At 53.8% G+C, this 17,925-nt stretch overlaps 2 protein-coding genes across 4 annotated transcripts in view; one reads left to right on the forward strand and one right to left on the reverse strand.

Moving 5' to 3' along the window:
- Positions 1-2,549, forward strand: part of Smpd2 (sphingomyelin phosphodiesterase 2) — a 3,284-nt gene extending 735 nt beyond the window's left edge. Inside the window, exons 2-10 of the mRNA XM_075944871.1 lie at positions 8-104; positions 212-288; positions 550-643; positions 753-842; positions 1,077-1,159; positions 1,261-1,393; positions 1,475-1,579; positions 1,750-1,903; positions 1,992-2,549. Coding sequence (XP_075800986.1) covers positions 8-104; positions 212-288; positions 550-643; positions 753-842; positions 1,077-1,159; positions 1,261-1,393; positions 1,475-1,579; positions 1,750-1,903; positions 1,992-2,368 — 1,210 coding nt within the window. The 3' untranslated portion in view covers positions 2,369-2,549. The remainder of the gene's footprint in view (positions 1-7; positions 105-211; positions 289-549; positions 644-752; positions 843-1,076; positions 1,160-1,260; positions 1,394-1,474; positions 1,580-1,749; positions 1,904-1,991) is intronic.
- Mical1 (microtubule associated monooxygenase, calponin and LIM domain containing 1) lies at positions 2,539-13,773 on the reverse strand. Of its 3 annotated transcripts, none has more exons than XM_075944850.1 (24): positions 13,445-13,773; positions 11,656-11,978; positions 11,348-11,555; positions 10,928-11,032; positions 10,507-10,611; positions 10,231-10,386; positions 9,587-9,687; positions 8,654-8,911; positions 8,313-8,428; positions 7,993-8,119; positions 7,717-7,798; positions 7,073-7,217; positions 6,102-6,292; positions 5,891-5,979; positions 5,445-5,528; positions 5,174-5,330; positions 4,855-4,931; positions 4,387-4,663; positions 4,138-4,250; positions 3,777-3,890; positions 3,556-3,649; positions 3,288-3,387; positions 3,123-3,196; positions 2,539-2,810 (listed from the first exon to the last, which is right to left on the reverse strand). In XM_075944850.1, the coding sequence occupies exons 2-24, from the start codon at positions 11,911-11,913 to the stop codon at positions 2,662-2,664; spliced, it is 3,180 nt and encodes a 1,059-aa protein (XP_075800965.1). In that variant the 5' UTR covers positions 11,914-11,978; positions 13,445-13,773; the 3' UTR covers positions 2,539-2,661. The 3 variants fall into 3 exon arrangements, with proteins under 3 accessions (XP_075800965.1, XP_075800956.1, XP_075800974.1); XM_075944841.1 differs by having other exon boundaries at positions 11,656-11,956; positions 13,445-13,648; XM_075944859.1 differs by lacking the exon at positions 13,445-13,773 and adding an exon at positions 12,461-12,549 and having other exon boundaries at positions 11,656-11,956.
- Between the last annotated feature and the right edge of the window lie 4,152 nt (positions 13,774-17,925).

The following is a 17,925-nucleotide window of genomic DNA, read 5'->3' on the forward strand; positions in this document are numbered from 1 at the left end:
TTTTTAGGGACATCCCCTACTTGAGCAAGCATAGGGCCGACCGCATGAAGCGCTTGGCTGACTTTCTGAACTTGGAAAGCTTCGACCTGGCTCTATTGCAGGAGGTGAGGTTGAAGGGAAGGCCAGGCTGGGAGAAGGGCAGCAGGGGGCGCTGGGGGCCTCTTTCTCTCTGGGATGAAGTCCAAGCAAGCATCCTCACCTTTGTCCTCAGGTGTGGAGTGAGCAGGACTTCCAGTACCTAAGGCGAAAGCTATCACTCACCTACCCAGATGCACACTACTTCAGAAGGTGAACCACTGTCTGTGGCTGGGGCCTGTTAGACCACGAAGCTCTTGGCTCTCCCATATTCTTGCTTGCACCCTTCACCCTCTTCCTCTTGGGCTGTCCCCCACATCCTCTTGCTAGGGCTACTGTCTTAAGCTTTGCTCTGGGGCTGATCTTAGCAGAAGAGAGAAAAGTTGCTGATCAGAGCTGGGAGACAAGGGGCGGAAGAGGGCTGGGTATCTCCCTCCTTGTTTTTCCAGTTGCTGAGCAAGACTTGCTTTTCAGCGGGCTCATCGGCAGCGGCCTCTGTGTGTTCTCCAGACACCCGATCCAGGAAATTCTCCAGCATGTCTACACTCTCAATGGCTACCCCTACATGGTGAGGGTCTCCTCACTACCCCCAATAACACAAGCTAGGTACTGCCCTCCCAGGGCCTTAGGCAGAAGGAAGGTGGGCAGTGCTGAGTGTCTCTGTCTTTGGCCTGCAGGTCTGTCATGGAGACTGGTTCTGCGGGAAGGCTGTGGGGCTGCTGGTGCTCCATCTGAACGGAATGGTGCTCAATGCCTACGTGACCCACGTGAGTGAAGCCGGCCAGGTGTAGGTGTAGGTTCTGGGCCAGGCAGCCCCGTGCTGTGGTGGAGAAGAGACCCCAATAGCTCTGTCGCCTGGGGTGAGGCAGGGCATCAGAGGGTGGCAGCAGGGCAAGGGTCACTCGTTCTGTGTTCAACTCTGCCCAGTGACAGATTCAGGGCTGATCTAGACAACCTCCGGGGCCTTAAACTTACCTGTAATCTCGCCTCTTCCACTTTAGCTCCACGCTGAGTACTGTCGGCAGAAAGACATCTACCTCGCGCACCGGGTGGCCCAAGCTTGGGAACTGGCCCAGTTCATCCAGTGTGTGAGCCTGGGCTTGATGGGGGCAGTGCAGATGGGACTTGGGTTGAAGGGTGGCAGAGTAATGCTCTCCTCCTCATGGCTCTGCTCCCCTCCCATAGCCACACCTCCAAGAGTGCAGATGTGGTTCTCTTGTGTGGGGACCTCAACATGCACCCCAAAGACCTGGGCTGCTGCCTGCTGAAGGAGTGGACAGGGCTTCGTGATGCCTATGTAGAGACTCAGGACTTTAAGGTGAGAGGCCCTGTCTGATTGTTTCCACCACGCTTGTTTCAATCTCTTGCCTCACAACGTCCTACCCACCTGTTTGCCTAGGGCTCTGAAGCCGGCTGTACCATGGTACCCACAAACTGCTATGTCAGCCAGCAGGACCTGGGACCGTTTCCACTTGGCATCCGCATTGACTATGTGCTTTATAAGGTCAGTCCCTTACCCCCAGCATGCCTTTCTCCGTTCTCCTCCTCGGTCGCCAGCCCATGATGCGCTGTAGTTCAGCTGATGGAGTCTTGGGCCACCAATGGCTGGGGAAGGGTTTCTGGTACCTGGTTCTCTGGAGAGCTTACGCTTCTCTCTGTCCTTGCTCTTCCTAGGCAGTCTCTGGGTGTTACATCTACTGTAAGACTCTGAAAACCACTACAGGCTGTGACCCCAACAGTAGCACTCCCCTCTCTGATCATGAGGCCCTCATGGCCACTTTGTATGTGAAGCACAGCCCCCCTCAGGAAGACCCCTATCCTACCCAGGGTGAGTCAGCTTTCTCCTTGCCCCCTTTTACCTCAAGGCAACTCCAGCCTCCATTCTGACCCTGCCCTACTGCTCTTCCTTGTCTTAGGACCCCCTGAAGGTTCAGCACTGACCAGTGTGCTAAGGGACGTGTGGACAGAGCTGGAGCTAGGTGTTAAACGGGCTCACTGGTGGGCGGAACTTGCTGGCTATGTGACTGCCTGCGGGCTATTCCTCTTGTCGTTGCTGTGTATCCTGGCTCTAGGAGAAGGGGCCAGGGAAGTGGCCATACTGCTCTGGACACCCAGTGTGGGGCTGGTGCTGGTAGCAGGCACAGTCTACATCTTCCACATGCAGGAGGTCAAAGGCTTGTGCCGGGTCCAGGCTGAGCTCCATCATGTTCTGAGAAGGGAAAGGGAGACCCAGGACCATGGCTCAGAGCCTCACCTAGCCCCACTGCTGGCAGCAGGAGGCAGACAGAGCTGAAGAACAATAAAGCTTGACACACCCTCGTGGTTCTGCCTTGTTCCTTGTGGAGGCAGTGACGGGAACTGAGGGTCAGCGGGCTTGTCACCATGTGGACGCCAGGGCATTGGCTCATTACCTGCCTTCCTAGCACATTCCTGTCTCCTACCTGAACATAACAGAAGCACCACTCATGGCCATAATACTTTATTTTAAAAGAAGCCCCAGGCGAGGCAGTCCAAATTGCAGAGGCACTGCCCTTGGATGATGTCTTGCTTCCAGGGCAGGGAAGCAGGCATATGGCTAACCACCTTCTAGCTCTGGGTTCCTGTCTCCGAAGCCATCTCTCTGAGCCTTCGTTCCTCCTGCAAGCGGATAAGGGCATCCCGCTGGTTCACTACATCCAACAGCTTCCTCAGGACCTGGTCCTCAGACTGACGATCGGCCTCTGTCTTCAGGGTTTCTGGAAGGAACAGAGGAGGCTTAGAGAACAGGGACCTAGGCAGGGAGCCTGAAGAGATGATCAAGCTAACTTAGCCTGGTTTCTACATTCCAGGCTGCATTTGTTGAGACTTAAAGTGAGGTTTGCCTGGTGGTGGTTTCCTAGTGTTCGTTGGCACCAGTGGGGAAGGAAGTACTACACAAAAGCCAATTGCGTAGCCCTGACTGGGGGAAGACCGAAGGCCTTTGGCTTCCTCCTGAATTGTCTCAGCAGGCCAGAGGCCAGAGAACTGTTACTTGGTTAGTGTCCAAGGTCATAAGATAGCCTATAGACCTTCCTGGTTCATGTAGCCTCGCAACTCCTGGTCCAGCTGCCACTGCTTCTCCTCCAGATCCAGCTCCTGGACCCTGCAGAGACCAGAGAGTACAGAAGACAGCTAAGCAGGGTCCGCACAGGGACAGGACCTGGCTCCCATATGCCACCACCCCTTGACCTTACGTGATCATGAGTTCAGCCTCTTCCGTCACTAGGTTGTTTCTCTCCTTGATGAGCTGGAGCAGCTGCTCTACCCAGAGTTTCTTCTCCTCTTCTGGAGAGCCTGATAGGAAAGAAAAGGAATGGAGGTGACAGGATGCAGGGGAAATAGGCTGTTCTGGGTGTCAGCCGTGGGGCACAGCCACCAGCCCCAGGGACTGCTGAGGGCTGAACATGCTGCCAGGACCCAGACAGACATGGGACAGGATTGCACTCTCCCATCTCTACTCACTGCTCTGCCTTCTCAAAGCCATCTCCACCTCCATGCCTTCGGTCTCCAGCTCCCTCAGAGCAGCCTCAATCTCATTTAGTCTTCGCTGGATGGCCTGCGGATTTTAGGACAGGATGTCCCAGATTGCTCCAGAACAGAGCACTGGAGACACTCTGCACTTGACAGCTCTGATCCCACCCAAGCTCTCGGGATGCCTGGGGCTCTGGGGCTCTGGGGCTCACCTGGGCCTTGCAAAACCTCTTCATCTCCTCCTCTTTAGCACGCCGCATGAGGGTTCGATACCACGTTGGATACTTAGTCATAGTGCCGGAGTTCTTAGCAAAGGTCTGCAGAGTCTGTGGGAGGGTTAGGCCCGTCAGCAGTAAGGCCCGACCCTGGTTAGGAATGGAGGAAACTGGACGGGTGGAACATTGGGATGGAAATAAGCAAATAAGACACTTAGAGGCAAGTCAGTCAGACGGGGTTAGAAGACACGCCAGGAGGAGGATGCCGGCTATTGGTGCTTCTATGTTGAGGGGTGGAAAATACCTGGCAGCTGCTTCCTGGCTCAACAGAGTAGACAGCTGGTTTCCTGCCACTCACCTGCTCTAAGTCTGGCTCCAAAGGCACTTCTTCCTCCTCTTCTTCCTCTTCTTCCTCTTCCTCCTCCTCATTGGAAAAGGGACTTTCTTCTGCCTTCTCCATGGTTTGAGGAACTGTATGGAGAAGGAGATATGGCTTGGGAGTCCAGTGGCCTGTGTTTTTATTTTCCAGAATCCCCATGGCAGAAATTCTCATACCCCTCCTCCCTGCAGCCTCCCAGATGAGCACATCTGTAGGGAGCGCACTTACCTTGCAGTGTTTGGACTGGCACACCCCAGCCCACAAAGCTGCCCTCCAGAGCCTGGCGGGCCAAGGCTGAGCAGCTTCGTGGGGGCTTGGGTGGAGGCTCTGTTCCTGGGTCAGGGATGATGTTCAAGGAGGACAGCCGCAGGCGTTCTGAGCTGGAGAGGCGGATAAGCCGTCGGGTAGGCTGGTTGGGGCTTGGGATAGGGTTGAGCCTCCCGACAGGAGGTACAGGAGGTGAGGAGTCTGGCTGCACGCTGTTGTCATCTGGTGTAGGGAGCTCCTGGAAAAGCCACCATCTGGTCAGGTCGTGGGCCCCATCTAGTGGACATTGTCAGGCAGTGCGCTGGATAGATGTGTCCTTCAGTGGAGGACAGCATCCATATACTGCCAGCAAAGTCTACTACTGATCTGGGGAGACCTGCCTCTTCCCATATCCCATTACACGGACTGTTTTTGTTTATTTGTATTAACCTGGTTCTCTGGACTTCCACTGCTGTCAGCGTCTATTTGGTCCTCCTGGGGCAGGTGCTGGAGACAGTAGAAATGTCCTGGGAAGGGTAGAAGAGACCAGACATCAGCCCGCTGCCAGGTACTCAGAAAGAAGGCAGAGGATGCAAGACCAGCTTGCAGTGGATTTCTTAGGACTCCACACCTAAAGCTTCGGAGGGAGTTGAGAAACTGTTCCTACCTATTGTCCAGCCCTCCCCTCCCCCTTCCCTGCCCCCAAGCTCCTTGTCCCGAAAAATGCACCAAGTTGGAAGTCCCTGTAGCATCTCCCAGGCCCACCTACCATCTCCTGGATATTGCCCATAGCCGCCTGGCCACAGCGTGGCGTCACAGGTATGGCAGCGGAAGCAGCCCCGGTGGAAGAAGTGGCCATCCACACAGAAGCGTTCCAGTATGTAGAGGTGCTTCCCACAGAGTTCACAAAGATCCTCAGACCCAGCCTGAAAAGAGCCCCAGATAAGGGATCAGCTGCACCCAGAGCCAAGCGCCAAGGCCTTCCACTCTCTGTAGCCCTCCCCCACCCTTGGAGGTTTGCCGATGGCTCGAGATCTTACCTCCTTGGGTTTGGATGGCAGTGCTGGGGGTATACTGGGCTCAAAGACAGGGGACCCCTCAGTACTTGAAGTCTCAGCCTCTCCCTAAGGAGGGAATGCCCAAGTAGCGTGAGCAGGGGAGTGGATGTGTACAGACAGAAAGGCTGGAAGGGAAGGGAGTAAGACCAGACAGCGAGACAGGGACACAGACTGTAGATCCAACAATGGAGGGCAAGTCACAGGAAACAGGACAGAGCAGAGTGTCGGCCTGTCCTATGTCTGCAGTGACCTGCAAAGGAAGCTTCTTGTCACTAGCTCCCTCCCTGTGGTCCTATGACAGGTCCTACAGTTGTGAACAGAACACGAGCCCAGGTCTCACCTCCCCTCATTTAGAATGTATTCTCTACCATTCCTGGAACCTCCCTGGGTACCCCTTCTTCAGCCTCAACCCTGTTTAGAATCCTCACCTTGGCCCGGGTCCGTTGTAGGGTCCTCTGGAGTTTGCCGAGGAAAAGTATAGCACTGGAGGTCCCAGAAGAAGCCTGGTTGACAGGGCCTGTCAGCAGAGTCCAGCTGTCAGCACCCCTACCTTTATATCCCCGCCCTCCACCTAGGCGGGCCCTTCCACGAGCCCTTCCCACCGCTCCCTCTCCCTCCTGCCCACTTACCCTAACTCACCTGAGCCGTGGGGCATGTTCTTGAAGACACCATGGAAGTGGCTGAGGTAGGCAATGAGGCCCAGTGGGTCACTGCCTGCCACTACTGCCTGCGCAGACAGCACTGGGGTGATGCCCAGCCCGTGTTCTGCCACCTTCAGTGCCCAGGCAGTGGCTTCTAGAGCTCCCATGCCCTGAAGCTCTGAGGGTTCCCTGTGGAACATCAGATGAGAGGCCAATGAGAGACACAAACCTGGCTCCGCTGAGGAGGGCAGGGAGGGAAGCGAGGAGCAGGAGGTGAGAACTAGCTAAGGGAGGTGAGGGCACGAAGGCTGCTGTGTTGTGGTTATGTACACCATGCCATGTTTTTGTGTAGTTCCCCCTCCCGTCCCTATTCGCTTGCACAGGCTCCTAGGCCACATATACACATACCTAAGGCCGCCCCTCTTTATCTCAAAGAAGCTGACTACTCAGCCCCTGACCCCCACAGGGAGGAGCCTCCTGTGGTAGGACGGACCACTAGGAGCAGCAGGGACAGGGATGACTAGGCTTAGGGAAGGGAGTTGATTTGGGAAGGTGAGTGGGGGTTCTGGCAGGTCTAGACTGGTACCGTGTGGCTAAGATGGGCCTTCAATTTACAGTGACCTGCCTGCTTCTGCTTCTAAGTGCTTTTGATCATAGTTGCTTGTCATCACACCTAACAGGCGTGTGTGTGAGCACGCGTGCGTGCGTGTGTGTATTGGATTGAACCAGGAGTTCACTCATCCTAAGCAAGCATGCCCTACCACTGCACTCCATCCCAGTCTTCCATGGCTTCTGACTTTTCTCCCTGGATGTAGTGGATTCTAGCAGCCTCTGCCAGGCTGGAACACCACCTCTGGGGGGTGATGTGACAGGTGCAGCAGGGACTCACTGGGCTGCCAACGCCTGCACAACATCTTCTTACCACGCAGTATGGGGGAGGGCTGGGCACAGGAGAGAGGCACGACTCACAGCAGGCCAGGCTGTAGGCGGTGCACCAGGGCACACAGAGCTCGACCGTCGGTCCACGAGGAAGAAAAGTCGGTGACATGGACCCCAGGAAACCCAGCTGTCTGCTCCTGACACCAGTGCAGGAGCTCCTCAGTGCCCGCTGACCCTAGGAGAGCAGAGCCGCACTGTACCCAAGGCCCACACCGGCTGCTGGGCGTGCAAGGGCCGGACTGCCCGACTCAAGCCGAGCAGAACCTCCTCCTTCCCCATTCTATTTAAAACTCCCTTCTCGACATACAGTTGGGCAACAAACAAAGAATGATCATTGTAGCCACGTAAAAGCCAGAGAGGAAACAGAGCTCGGGCTCAAAGAACAGGTGGCTTGGGCTTATACCCACTGCTGGTTGGAAGCCGTGGGCGGAACAGCTGGAACAGCACGGCCCAGCTGCGGCTGCTCAGCACCACTGGCGCCATGGCGGTGGAAACTACTGAGCTGCTTCCATACTGGCACACAGCTGCTGCCCATCTCTGCAGCCCCTCCACCCCACCCCACCCCACCCCCACTGAGCCCCAAAGCATCCACAAAACACACTTCCCAGGGTAGGGCTCCATCCCGACCCTGCAGCATGCTGACTGCCTCGCGACCCGGGGGCAGGCCTGCTCACCTGTGGTCACCTTTCCCCCATCTGGCTTGTCATTCCTCCTCGGCACATGCTCCTTGTCCACCACGTCATACAGGTCTTGCACCTAAGGCAGCTTCTCCTCAGTTCCAAGGCAGAGGACCACCCACCCCTTCAGCCCAAGGGGAGGAGCCTGACTATGGTGAGACTGACAGCCCCCCCACCCCCGCCCCTGGGACAGCAACTGAGTAGGGAAGGCCTGGCATGGAGAAAGGAGTTGATTTGGGAAGATGGGTGGGAGGGCAGGATGGAGAGTCTGACCTGATTGGGGGTTACAGCCCGGAGGTTCAGGTTGGGGTATCGGGTGGCAGGATCCAACCCATACTGGGCTACATTTCGATGCATATTCTCTGGGGACGTTTGTGATAGAAGCTGGTACAAGCTCTCACTAGGGGTGGCGGCGGAAGGCAGTGGCACAAAGAAGAGGGAAGCTGTCAGCACTTGCCCCTCGGGAACTGCCAGGTCTTTCTCGTAGTCTCATGCCTCCATCCATTCCGTCAGTATCTCCTGCCCCCTCTTCCTGACCCTTGTCCCAGATCATGTCTGCCCTGCCTGCACTAGTCTCGGAACTCAGGCCTCACCGTTCAGCCAACACCTCTAGGGGCTTGGCACCCTCTGCCCACCGCTTCACCATCCAGGCTGCGTCGAAGGCTGCCAAGAAGCCTCGGGCCACTCCAGTGCCCAGAGGCCAGAAGGGCTGCAGGGTGGGAGGAATAGGAAACAACTCAATAAGAATCCAATGGCTATGTCCCAAGCCCAGGGATCTCCAAGGTTTGGGGGGATGCTCCTTTTCCACTCCAGACAGCTTTCACCTCCGCCAAGTAGCCCCTAAGCTGCTCCCCAAACCAAGAAGATTTTCTACTCTCCCATAAGAGAGCTTCTTCCCCAACCACGGGATCCCTAGACCCCCTGAAATGCTCACCTCCACCAGGCAGTCCCCCACCAGTCCCAGCAGTAGGCGGGCACCATGCTTTTCTTGCACACGCGCAGCACTCTCCGCCCGCATCATGCTGGTGAAGTCAAAGGCGGCCACATCAGGCCGCCCGTGTGCATCCCGAGCAAACTCCAGGTTCCCAAGCTTGCCATGTGTGGCAAAATCAGCAGCTGCCCTGGCAAAGCGCTGCAGAGCCTCGGGTACCACATTGGCACCGCCCAGCAGCTGATCAGTGTCTGGCAAGTCCTACAGAGCCAAGAGATCAGAACCTGAGACTCCTGAGAGCAGAGCGGCAGGCTCAGCTCCAGGCCACTTTACAGGGGACTGACCTACAGCATAGGAGGTGCACATGCTGAGGCTGCCTAGACTACACAGCAATCGAAAGCTCAGCTGAGCAGAGAACGCCAGTAGCCTGCCTGTCGTATTTAAGTTCCTTCCTCAACATTCTCGCTGCTGCTGAGGGTCCCCAGCCCTGCTCTACCAGGAAGCCCAACATCATTGCTGTCGTAGACTTCGTCCTGAAATTACCGAAGCCTTGGTTTGCCCAGCACTTACAAACAGCACACAACTTTCAAAGAACTTGTGCAAATCCGACAAGAAAAGACAAAGCGAGCTCTCAGTATGGTACTTAGTACACAGAAGGCATCTATTTCATCTATTCAGTCTGTACACAATAGGCGCTTAACCACTCATCAGGTACCATTCTAGGCCCTGGGAATTAACACCCAGCCAGAGGAAAAGAGACAACATCCTTCTGTCCTGGAGCTCACGTATAAGTTCAGCCCAGATAGGATTCCCACTGCCACACACATGCAGGGAGCAAGAGCATGTCAAGGTCCAGTTACTGCCTGGACAGAGGCGGGAGAGGATGGGGTAGACTGTGTCTCGCCCAGCCTCCTCCTCCCTGGGGCCAGGTCCTACCTGGAGCAGCACCCCCAGCCGCAGCAGGCACTGCTTCTTGGCTGTCATCACAAAGTAGTGAGTATCATCCTTGTAGTACACGATGTTCTCCAGATCAATCCCTGCGGTACAAAGTGGAGGCCAGGGGTGAGTCTTCAAGTGAGTCTGCAGAGAATACCTCTTTAAACACCCAATCCAGGGCTGACCTCAGAGCTGAAGTCACAGCTTAGGCTGCAGTGGATGTCCTGCACACAGATCTGGTGGCACCAAGAACCATCTGTCCTGCTCTATTAGGCTTGGCAGTTTGGAGCAAAGAGAGCAAGTCAGGTGGAGTGACAGCTGGGAGGCTTTTATCACTTGGTCGCATAGCAGTTTGAAGCCAAAGTAAACATGGCATTCTCTTGCGTGCCCCTCCCGTTTTCAGCTTATATCATTCCTATACTCCAGCGTGAAGGAGCACACAGCAAAATACCCAGGTACTTAAGAGACAGTTCCAGGACTGTTCATGCCAAGTGAGCATCTGCTTGGTCCCTGGAGGACAGTTCTTTCTCTTTTACTGGTGAGGCCATAGGATGGACAAGAGTGTGGTTCCTTGGACTAAGGGCAGGTGGGAAACATCCTAAAGTAGACCAGAGCGGGGAAAACCTTTGAGGGTGGGCCCTGACCTGTGGCTTTGAGCAGGCTCTGGAAGAATTTTTGGTTGTAGATCCGAGCTACACCACTGATCTCTGGCACCTGTGTCTCCTCCACCGTGCGCCCGTTCACAAAGTTGACTGTGATGCCGATTGCCAGTTTGCCACGCATTTCCCGGATGGTGAAGCCTAGTGGTAGGGGGAGGCAGGGCTAACACTTCTAGGAAGGCTCACAGGAGCCTAGGATGGTGGTGTTTATTTACTTACTCATAACCTTATTTATTGTTTTTGAGGAAAAGGATCACTCACCTTCAGGGACGAATTTACCCCCTGCAGCCGAGATGAGGACATCAAATTCATAGTTGGCCAGTTGGGCTGGGGGACTGGGCTGGAGCTGGGCATGCCAGCCACTCCCTGGGACAGAGAGTATGAGAGCCACAAAGGTGTAGAGATCAGAGGGCCCCTACACTCCCAGGTCAGGCTAGAGAAACAAAACAATTTTGTAAAGGACCCCACAGCCTGGGAAGTAGAGAAGGGTTATTTTTCAGACCACGCCTTTGAGGCCAAGGACAGCTGAGAAAAGCCATGTTTTCTCATCTTGCTGTTCCCATTTGTACGCTGTCTGCGGCTGGGATTGCCCAGGCCTCACTGTCAGGAAAGACAGTCAGCTGACTCCCACCCGGACCTCTCTTTGGTGGGTAGGGGCTCCCAGGAGCACAGAAGTACTTACCCTTCCTGGAAGGGGGCTGGAGGCCAGTGAAAGTGATGCCCCAGTGAATTTCCACCCCCAGCAGTAACGCCACCTTCAGGAGAAGTAGCTGAAGCTGTCGGATGCCTGGAAGTGGGATGCCATTAGGAACAGACTCATGCCTTCTCTAGCTCCGGTGTGTGCCTGCTCAGAGCTAGAGAAGGTCTTGGCGACCACTGTGTCTATCTATGGCCATACAACCCCACAGACACCTGATAACATCTCCGCTCAGAAGCCAAGCAGCTTACACTGTCTATCTTGCTGAGGTCAGAGCTGGGTCTTAAAGGCCACCCAGCTAAAGTGACTCTTGTTCACTCTGCCCCTTGTCTGGCCCTGCAGTCTCCTACTGGTCTGCCTCTAGACCCAGGCACACCCACCCGAGGGTCACCATGAAGTTCTTACTGATGTGGTCCAGGGTGCCAGTACAGAAGCGTCCATAGAACTTCTTGGCCCCAAGCGCCCGAAGGTCATGAATGGTGAAGGGCCAGAGGTGCAGCACATTGTGCCGAGAGAACTTGGTGCGCTTTTCCACAAGCACTACTCGGGCACCTAGCAATGCCAGTTCCACAGCAGCTCGGAGCCCACAAGGCCCAGCGCCTACCACCAGGCACTGCAAACACAAGAGAGAGAGAGAAAGAGCAGGTGTAGCTTCCTCTTTCCTTCCGACTCCCCCTCCTACTCAGGCCCTCCCCCAGACTCTAGGTATCTACCTTGGTGTTGGCACAGGCCTGGCCTTGCTGGTACACCGAATGGCTTGCCCTCTTGTCCAACTTGGCCCATAGGGACTTGGCACTCCAGTAGTTGAGCTCGGCCTTGATCTTGTGGTACTGGGGCAATCCCCCACCAGACTCCAGTCCCAGGGCGTCACAGAGTGCACGAAAGCTGCTCAGCACATCCTGGCACAGCTGGGCCTGCACAAAGCTCTCGAAGTGGGCGTGCGCTGGGTTGGTGGAGGCTGTTGAAGCCATGTAGGGCCCCTGACAAGGGGAGCAGCTGGGCAAACCCCAGAGGCTGTGGAAAGAAGAGAAGGGGGCTGGAGGGAGGGAAAAGAAAAGGGGAGGAGCCAACAGAACAGACTGGAGTCACAAGGGAGCTCAGGGTCCACCTCTGATTGGCTCTGCTCCCAGCCCACTCCCAGGCTATGATCTGCCCCAGAGACAGCAGCAATCTCTTATCCAGTGAAATTCGCCAAATTTGGGAATGAAAGCTCAGAAGACCTGGGTACACAAGGTCCAAGGACGCTAAGGGAGTCTCCTGTCCCGTCACGCAGGAGTCTCTGAGGCCCAGGGAGCAGGAATTGTAGTAGGCATTCCCTAGGTCTTGAAAGCAGGGCGTGGGGAGGTTTCTGCGGGGGGTGTGGTGGGGTGGAGGTTTCCCTCTGGTAGACCCGCGAGGGCTAACAGCAATGCGGCTGCAGCTGCTTCACAGGCACACGCCCATTGCGCCCGAAGTCTCGGCAAGCCAGCGCCCTTTGGCGTACTTAGTGCCACGCTGGTTGTGGGATGTGCCTCTCACCCAAGGCAAAGTTCTTTTCCTCGCGCTTGCCTCCTGACAAGGGGCAACAGTCTGTCTGCCTAGGTTCCACTTTCCACCACTAAACTGTGCTCACAAATGGCCTGAGAATGTCGCGACTGTCTTGACTCGAGACCTTCTGACTCACTGTGGTCAAAACACTTCCCCTGTGATCTTGTGGCTGCTCCAACGGGCTGTGGGAAGGAGCGGGGACCGCAGTTGAGCTCGTCGGTCCCAAGGACCCTCGCAGCTAATCGACCCTAGCTTCCCTCCCACGGGCGCTCCTGTGCGCCCTCCTAGGAATCTCTAGAGACAAGACCTTCCTTTGTATCCTTTTCCTTCCCTCCAACCCACATGCAGCTTGGGAGCGCTAGGAGGGCTTTCTCTCACGACCGGAAGAGGAGAAGAGTATGGGGGATGGGTTGCTCTCGGTAGGGGAGGGGGCTAGGTAGGTTAGGTGTCGAAGTGGCATTAGACCCTTGTGGGCAGACCTCTCAGCCCCCAGCAGCCCCTCCATTGCCTGCGCGGCAGGACGGTCACTACGACAAGAGCGGGTCTTCAGAAAGGGCAGAAGTTCCCTAGGACACGAGGGGATAGGGCTTCAGATATGGCAGAAGTCCCTCTTGGAAGTGGGAGTCTCGGGAGGTTGGAGAGTCCTCTGCTAAAGGAAATAAGAGGTACCCAGCTTGGAAATACCAGCACAAAGGATGTGCTATTGGGTGGAGCGTCTAAAGGATGGAGAGCTTAGCTGGCTGGACCTCGGGCATCGGGGGCGAGGAGCTCGCAACACTCTAGACAGCAAAGTCTGCACAAAAGGGGCTGGTCTGGGCAGGGCCGGCACGGGGACCCGCCAAACGAGCCAGGCGTGGCTCCCTAGCCTGCACCAGCCCACTTCCCCGGAAGTGCTCCCCACCCCCATCCTCACCCTCACCCCAAGCCCAGCGGTCCTGAAGGAGTACAGCTGGCACCGCTGGACTACTTACTTACCCGGCAGTTCTGAGGCTGGAAGAGCCGCTTCCTGGCGGAAGGGTGTCCCAGGCCTAGGGCGAAGGAATGGGTGGCGCTGGAAAAGCAGGGGATGTCTGGAGGCAGAAGCCGAAGAGTTCCGAGGGGTTTGGACCGCAGCGCCAGAGCAGAACACAGCGGAAGGTTTGTCCGCACCTCATTACCCCGCAGTCGTCCTCTTGAGACAGCCCTGGGCCCCGCCCACGCCTGCAGGGTGGAGCTGGAGGGCGTGGCTCCGCTTACTCCCGAGGCTGCTGGGGGCCTCCAAAAGGTCTGGCCTGGCAGGGACTTAGGAAAGCAGGGCCCCGAGTGACCATGCATGACTCCGCCCCAGTGGTACCAAGCTGTAAACCACTTGAGAGCTGGCGGAGCGGCTGCAAGCCTCCCGCAAGAAGTTTGTTGAAGCTGCAGGGTCCGAGAGTGGCGCCAGGTGACTGAGCTTTCTTCACCTCTCCCACCAAGAAATCCACAGCCCTGGCGCCACTGAGGATCCAGTTGCGGGGTCCTTGTCTCTTGGGACAGGTCAGCCCGACTCCCAGGCTCAGGCTAAGGACAAAGCTTAAAGTCCTGGTCCGCAAACCAGGTACGCAAAATAAGGGAACAAGGGTGTGTGTGTGTGTGTGTGTGTGTGTGAGAGAGAGAGAGAGAGAGAGAGAGAGAGAGAGAGAGAGAGAGAGAGAGAGAGAGAGAGAGAGAGAGAGAGAGAGAGAGAGAGAGAGAGAAAGGTGGGGGGAGGAAGACGAGGGGGGTGGGGGTGGGGGGAGGAAGACGAGGGGGGGTGGGGGTGGGGGGAGGAGATCAACCAACTAAGAATGGGAGAGGCTAAATCTTCAAGGTTCAGCACTAAAATGAAGACTAAGGAAACTGACAATGCGAGAAACTTTGGAATCAAATTCTTAGTATTTAGTATATAATGAAACAGTAGCCAAGGGGAAAGGAACTGTCCAAAATCAAGCAGCTTTAGTTAAAGTTAATAAGACAGCAGTTCTCATTTATTGAATGAATGCTGACAAAATCTATTTAAGTGAAGGTCAGAGGCTTCATGACCGCACAGATTCAACAGCCAATGGCATAGCTGGTATCAGACATAGGCAGGCCTCTGTGGATTCCAACCTACCACTGTTAATGCATGTCTGGCCTTAAGAGGAAGTGAAATCACTACACCAGAAGCGCAGTGCTTAACCTAGGAAAAGATGGTCACATCCCTCTCCTTGAGATCCAGGGACCACAGGAGCCAAGGTTCAGTGGCTGTCTTTTATTCTCATTTTACATTTCGTCCAGAGACAAGGGGCCACCTAGCAACTCCTGAACACTCACACTCTCAGCTGCAGCTGATATGAAGAGAAGAGAGAAAAATCGAGAGGAAAAAGCCAACTCTCTGCCAGGAGGTGCAGGCAATTCAGCCGGGCCACACTCAGGAAGCAAGGGAAGCTTCTGAGCTGGGTCCACTCTAGCTCTTGAGTGTGACATCATTTGCAGAGCCTCAGACACACCCACGCTTAAACACACAGTGTAAAAATGCTCTGAAAGGAGCCCTGTAAACGGGCAGGTGGATTTTAGTACCATTCCTTTCCCTTTCATTAGCAGATGGACGCCAGCCACTTACTGGGTCCTGTTTACAGCCCAGCTTCCCTCAGAGACAGTTGGTGGAAGTCAAACAGGGTTATGTGACTCTGTGAACAACGAGCCGTAAAAACCGTCTTTTAAAGATCATAGAACGAGTTCTCTGACTCTTAACAACCTGCCGACTTCTAGTTTTTCCTGATGCTAAAGACACATAGTGGAGCCACAGAGCTGTGTGGAATGAGATCCCTGCACCAGGCCAAGCGTGACTAGAAGTCCCTGACACCACCTCTCCGTCTTCTCACCTCTAAATAGTGACATCTTAATGACTCATCTTCCTTAGCCCATTTCAGGTCTGGCTTCTTTTTATTCCATGGACAGAATAGAACAAGTATTTTCTTTCTTGTTAGACTCTTGAGTTATGATCCACAATTTCCTATTTATATGAAATAAGTAGTTTAGCATAGTAGCTGTCATAGTCTTATGGATAGTTTATATTGGATCAAATAGAATAAATGACCCACACATGAAAATTCAGTGTTAAAGGATCCCATTCGAATGGCTTTGGAAAAAAGCTGTGCCAGCAGCTGCTTAGGTTAAAGACCTGAGCCACTAGGGACAGGATTCTCTTTATTGTACCCCGGACCATGTTCTGTCTTTCTGCGGGGCAGTTCTCACTTCCTTATCTCAGCTCCAACCTTTGATCTTCTGGGCTTGGAGCCAGAAAACAAGTATCTAACACCCTAGGAGGCATCTGTAGGCAGTCTATAATATGGCCTTGACCTGCAGCTCAGTGTCCCCATTCGGCCCAGCACTTTGTCAAGTTTATGAGTGATGGCTTGATTAAGATTAGAGGGTCTGGAGGGGCCTCTCCTAATTCTGATCTGAATGACCTGAGTCGGCTACGGAGCACAGATAACTTTCCTGCTCCTAAGCCTTCAGGCAAAAAGAGCTGGGTAGGTATTGGCCAACAGCTAGGTAACCAGTGTGGTGGAAGTGAGAATGGAGAATGCAGAAGAGGAGCTGAAGAGGAAGCTGGGCTGGGGATTTTTTTTTTTTAGGTGCAGAGGAAAAATGCAGAAGGAGTTTAAGCAGAGTGGGATGTGGTCCTATCTGCTGGAACCAAAATAATACCGTTTAGCAGGACATTCTGTTTGTTGCTAAGGGGACAGTGGTGAACTACAATGGATTACAACTTTCTACTGGAGAAAGGGCTTGAGTAGGGGAATTAGAAGCCATAACTGAACCCATGGCAGAGTTCTAGGCAAGGGACACACTGGACAGTGAGGACAGAGACAGGGTAGACTCAAAAGATAGCTTGAGGTGAAACTGATATAACCTGGTGATAAATGCATGTTGGGCAGAGTGTGTGTGTGTGTGTGTGTGTGTAGGGCCTCATTAAGAATCACTCCTGGGACCAGGATGTAGCTGAGTTGGTAGAGTACTTATCTGGCATGTGAGAAGCCATGGTTTAATTTCCAGCATCATATAAAAACTGGTCCTAGTAGCATCTGCTTGCAACATCAGCACCGTGGAGGTGGAAGCAGGAGAATCATAGTTCAGGACCATCCTCCACTACACAAATTCCAGGCGAGCCTGAGCTACCTCAGACCCCAGCACAAAATAATCACAGAAGCTCAACGGCTGTTTCTCTGTTTGAGGACTCTGCAATAAACTGGCCTGTCATTTTTTTCCTCCTCTTCGCTCTACACTTAACCCTCTGCATGCTGCTTTTTCTGAAGTCAGAGAATGCTTTCACAGGCTTCTAACAGGAGATTCTAACAGGAGACCAGGGCTTTCCCATGTTTCCTTTCGGGACCACTTTTGCTCTTCAAACACTATTATAGGAAATGTTTTCTCAGAACAGAAGTCACTTAATCCTGTCATTTTAAAAAACGTGGCTTTTCTCTAACTTACCCCGATGAAATTTCAGTTAACTTTTCGTTAAACGAGGAAGAGTCATATGGAGCTGGCCAGGCACGGTGATGCACCCTGTAATCCCAGAACTTGGTAGTGGAGACAGGAGGATCGGAAGGTCCATCCCAGCCTGGCCTGTATGAGATTACGACTCAACAAACCAACTCAATCAAAGCCAGGAGCCAAGCTATTCTTTGGGAAACCATTTTCAAACTATAAAGTGATGTATTGCTCTTACTAAGATTCAAACTAGCAAGGCCATGCTCTCTAGGGCGTAGCATTTCTCTGTCCCGTGTGTACATTTCTTATTCCCACACTCCATTTTTCAAACTCAAAAAAAAAAAAAAAGCTCCAAGCTTCCTTGCTGACATTACCTAAATGTGACCAAGTTCCTACATTTTATCCAAACTCTGGCTGAATGAACTTTAGTTTAAAAGTTCATCTAAGGAGGGACATTTCAGTTGATAAGTCCCTGCTGGCTAATGTCTTGGTTACTTAATCACATGTAATGGCTTTGGAACGACGTCGTCTATTACAGTGACGCCCAGCTCCGGAGGTCGCTCCTTTCCCACCCACAGGAGGGGGAGGTGGATTTGGTTTTACAGGCTTTTCCTATTTACACAAGCAGGAACAAAGGATTTGCTTTGAATTCATGAGGATTTAGACTGAAGTTTAGAAATGGAAGATTAAAAACCTAGCTATTAAGCTTACAAATCAAATCTGCCCTAAACTCACAATAGCTTTCCTTTGGAGAAAGGAAAAACTGGCAGCTCCCTCACGAGAGGCTGCGGCAGTGAGGCACGTCCACCTTCTAGGAACTTCCACCTACTTGGTAAATTTTAATTAATAGCAAAAAGTTAATACTGGTATTACTAAGATGATGGTTGATCCATTTCTGTAGGAGAGACTATAACTCGATGGCTTTGCCTAAGTTTGACCTTGTGCCAACTGTTCAGACACACCCCCTCACTCTAAGTCTCCAC

The sequence above is a fragment of the Microtus pennsylvanicus genome, chromosome 1, assembly GCF_037038515.1.
Source record: "Microtus pennsylvanicus isolate mMicPen1 chromosome 1, mMicPen1.hap1, whole genome shotgun sequence".
Taxonomy (NCBI): Eukaryota; Metazoa; Chordata; class Mammalia; order Rodentia; family Cricetidae; genus Microtus; species Microtus pennsylvanicus.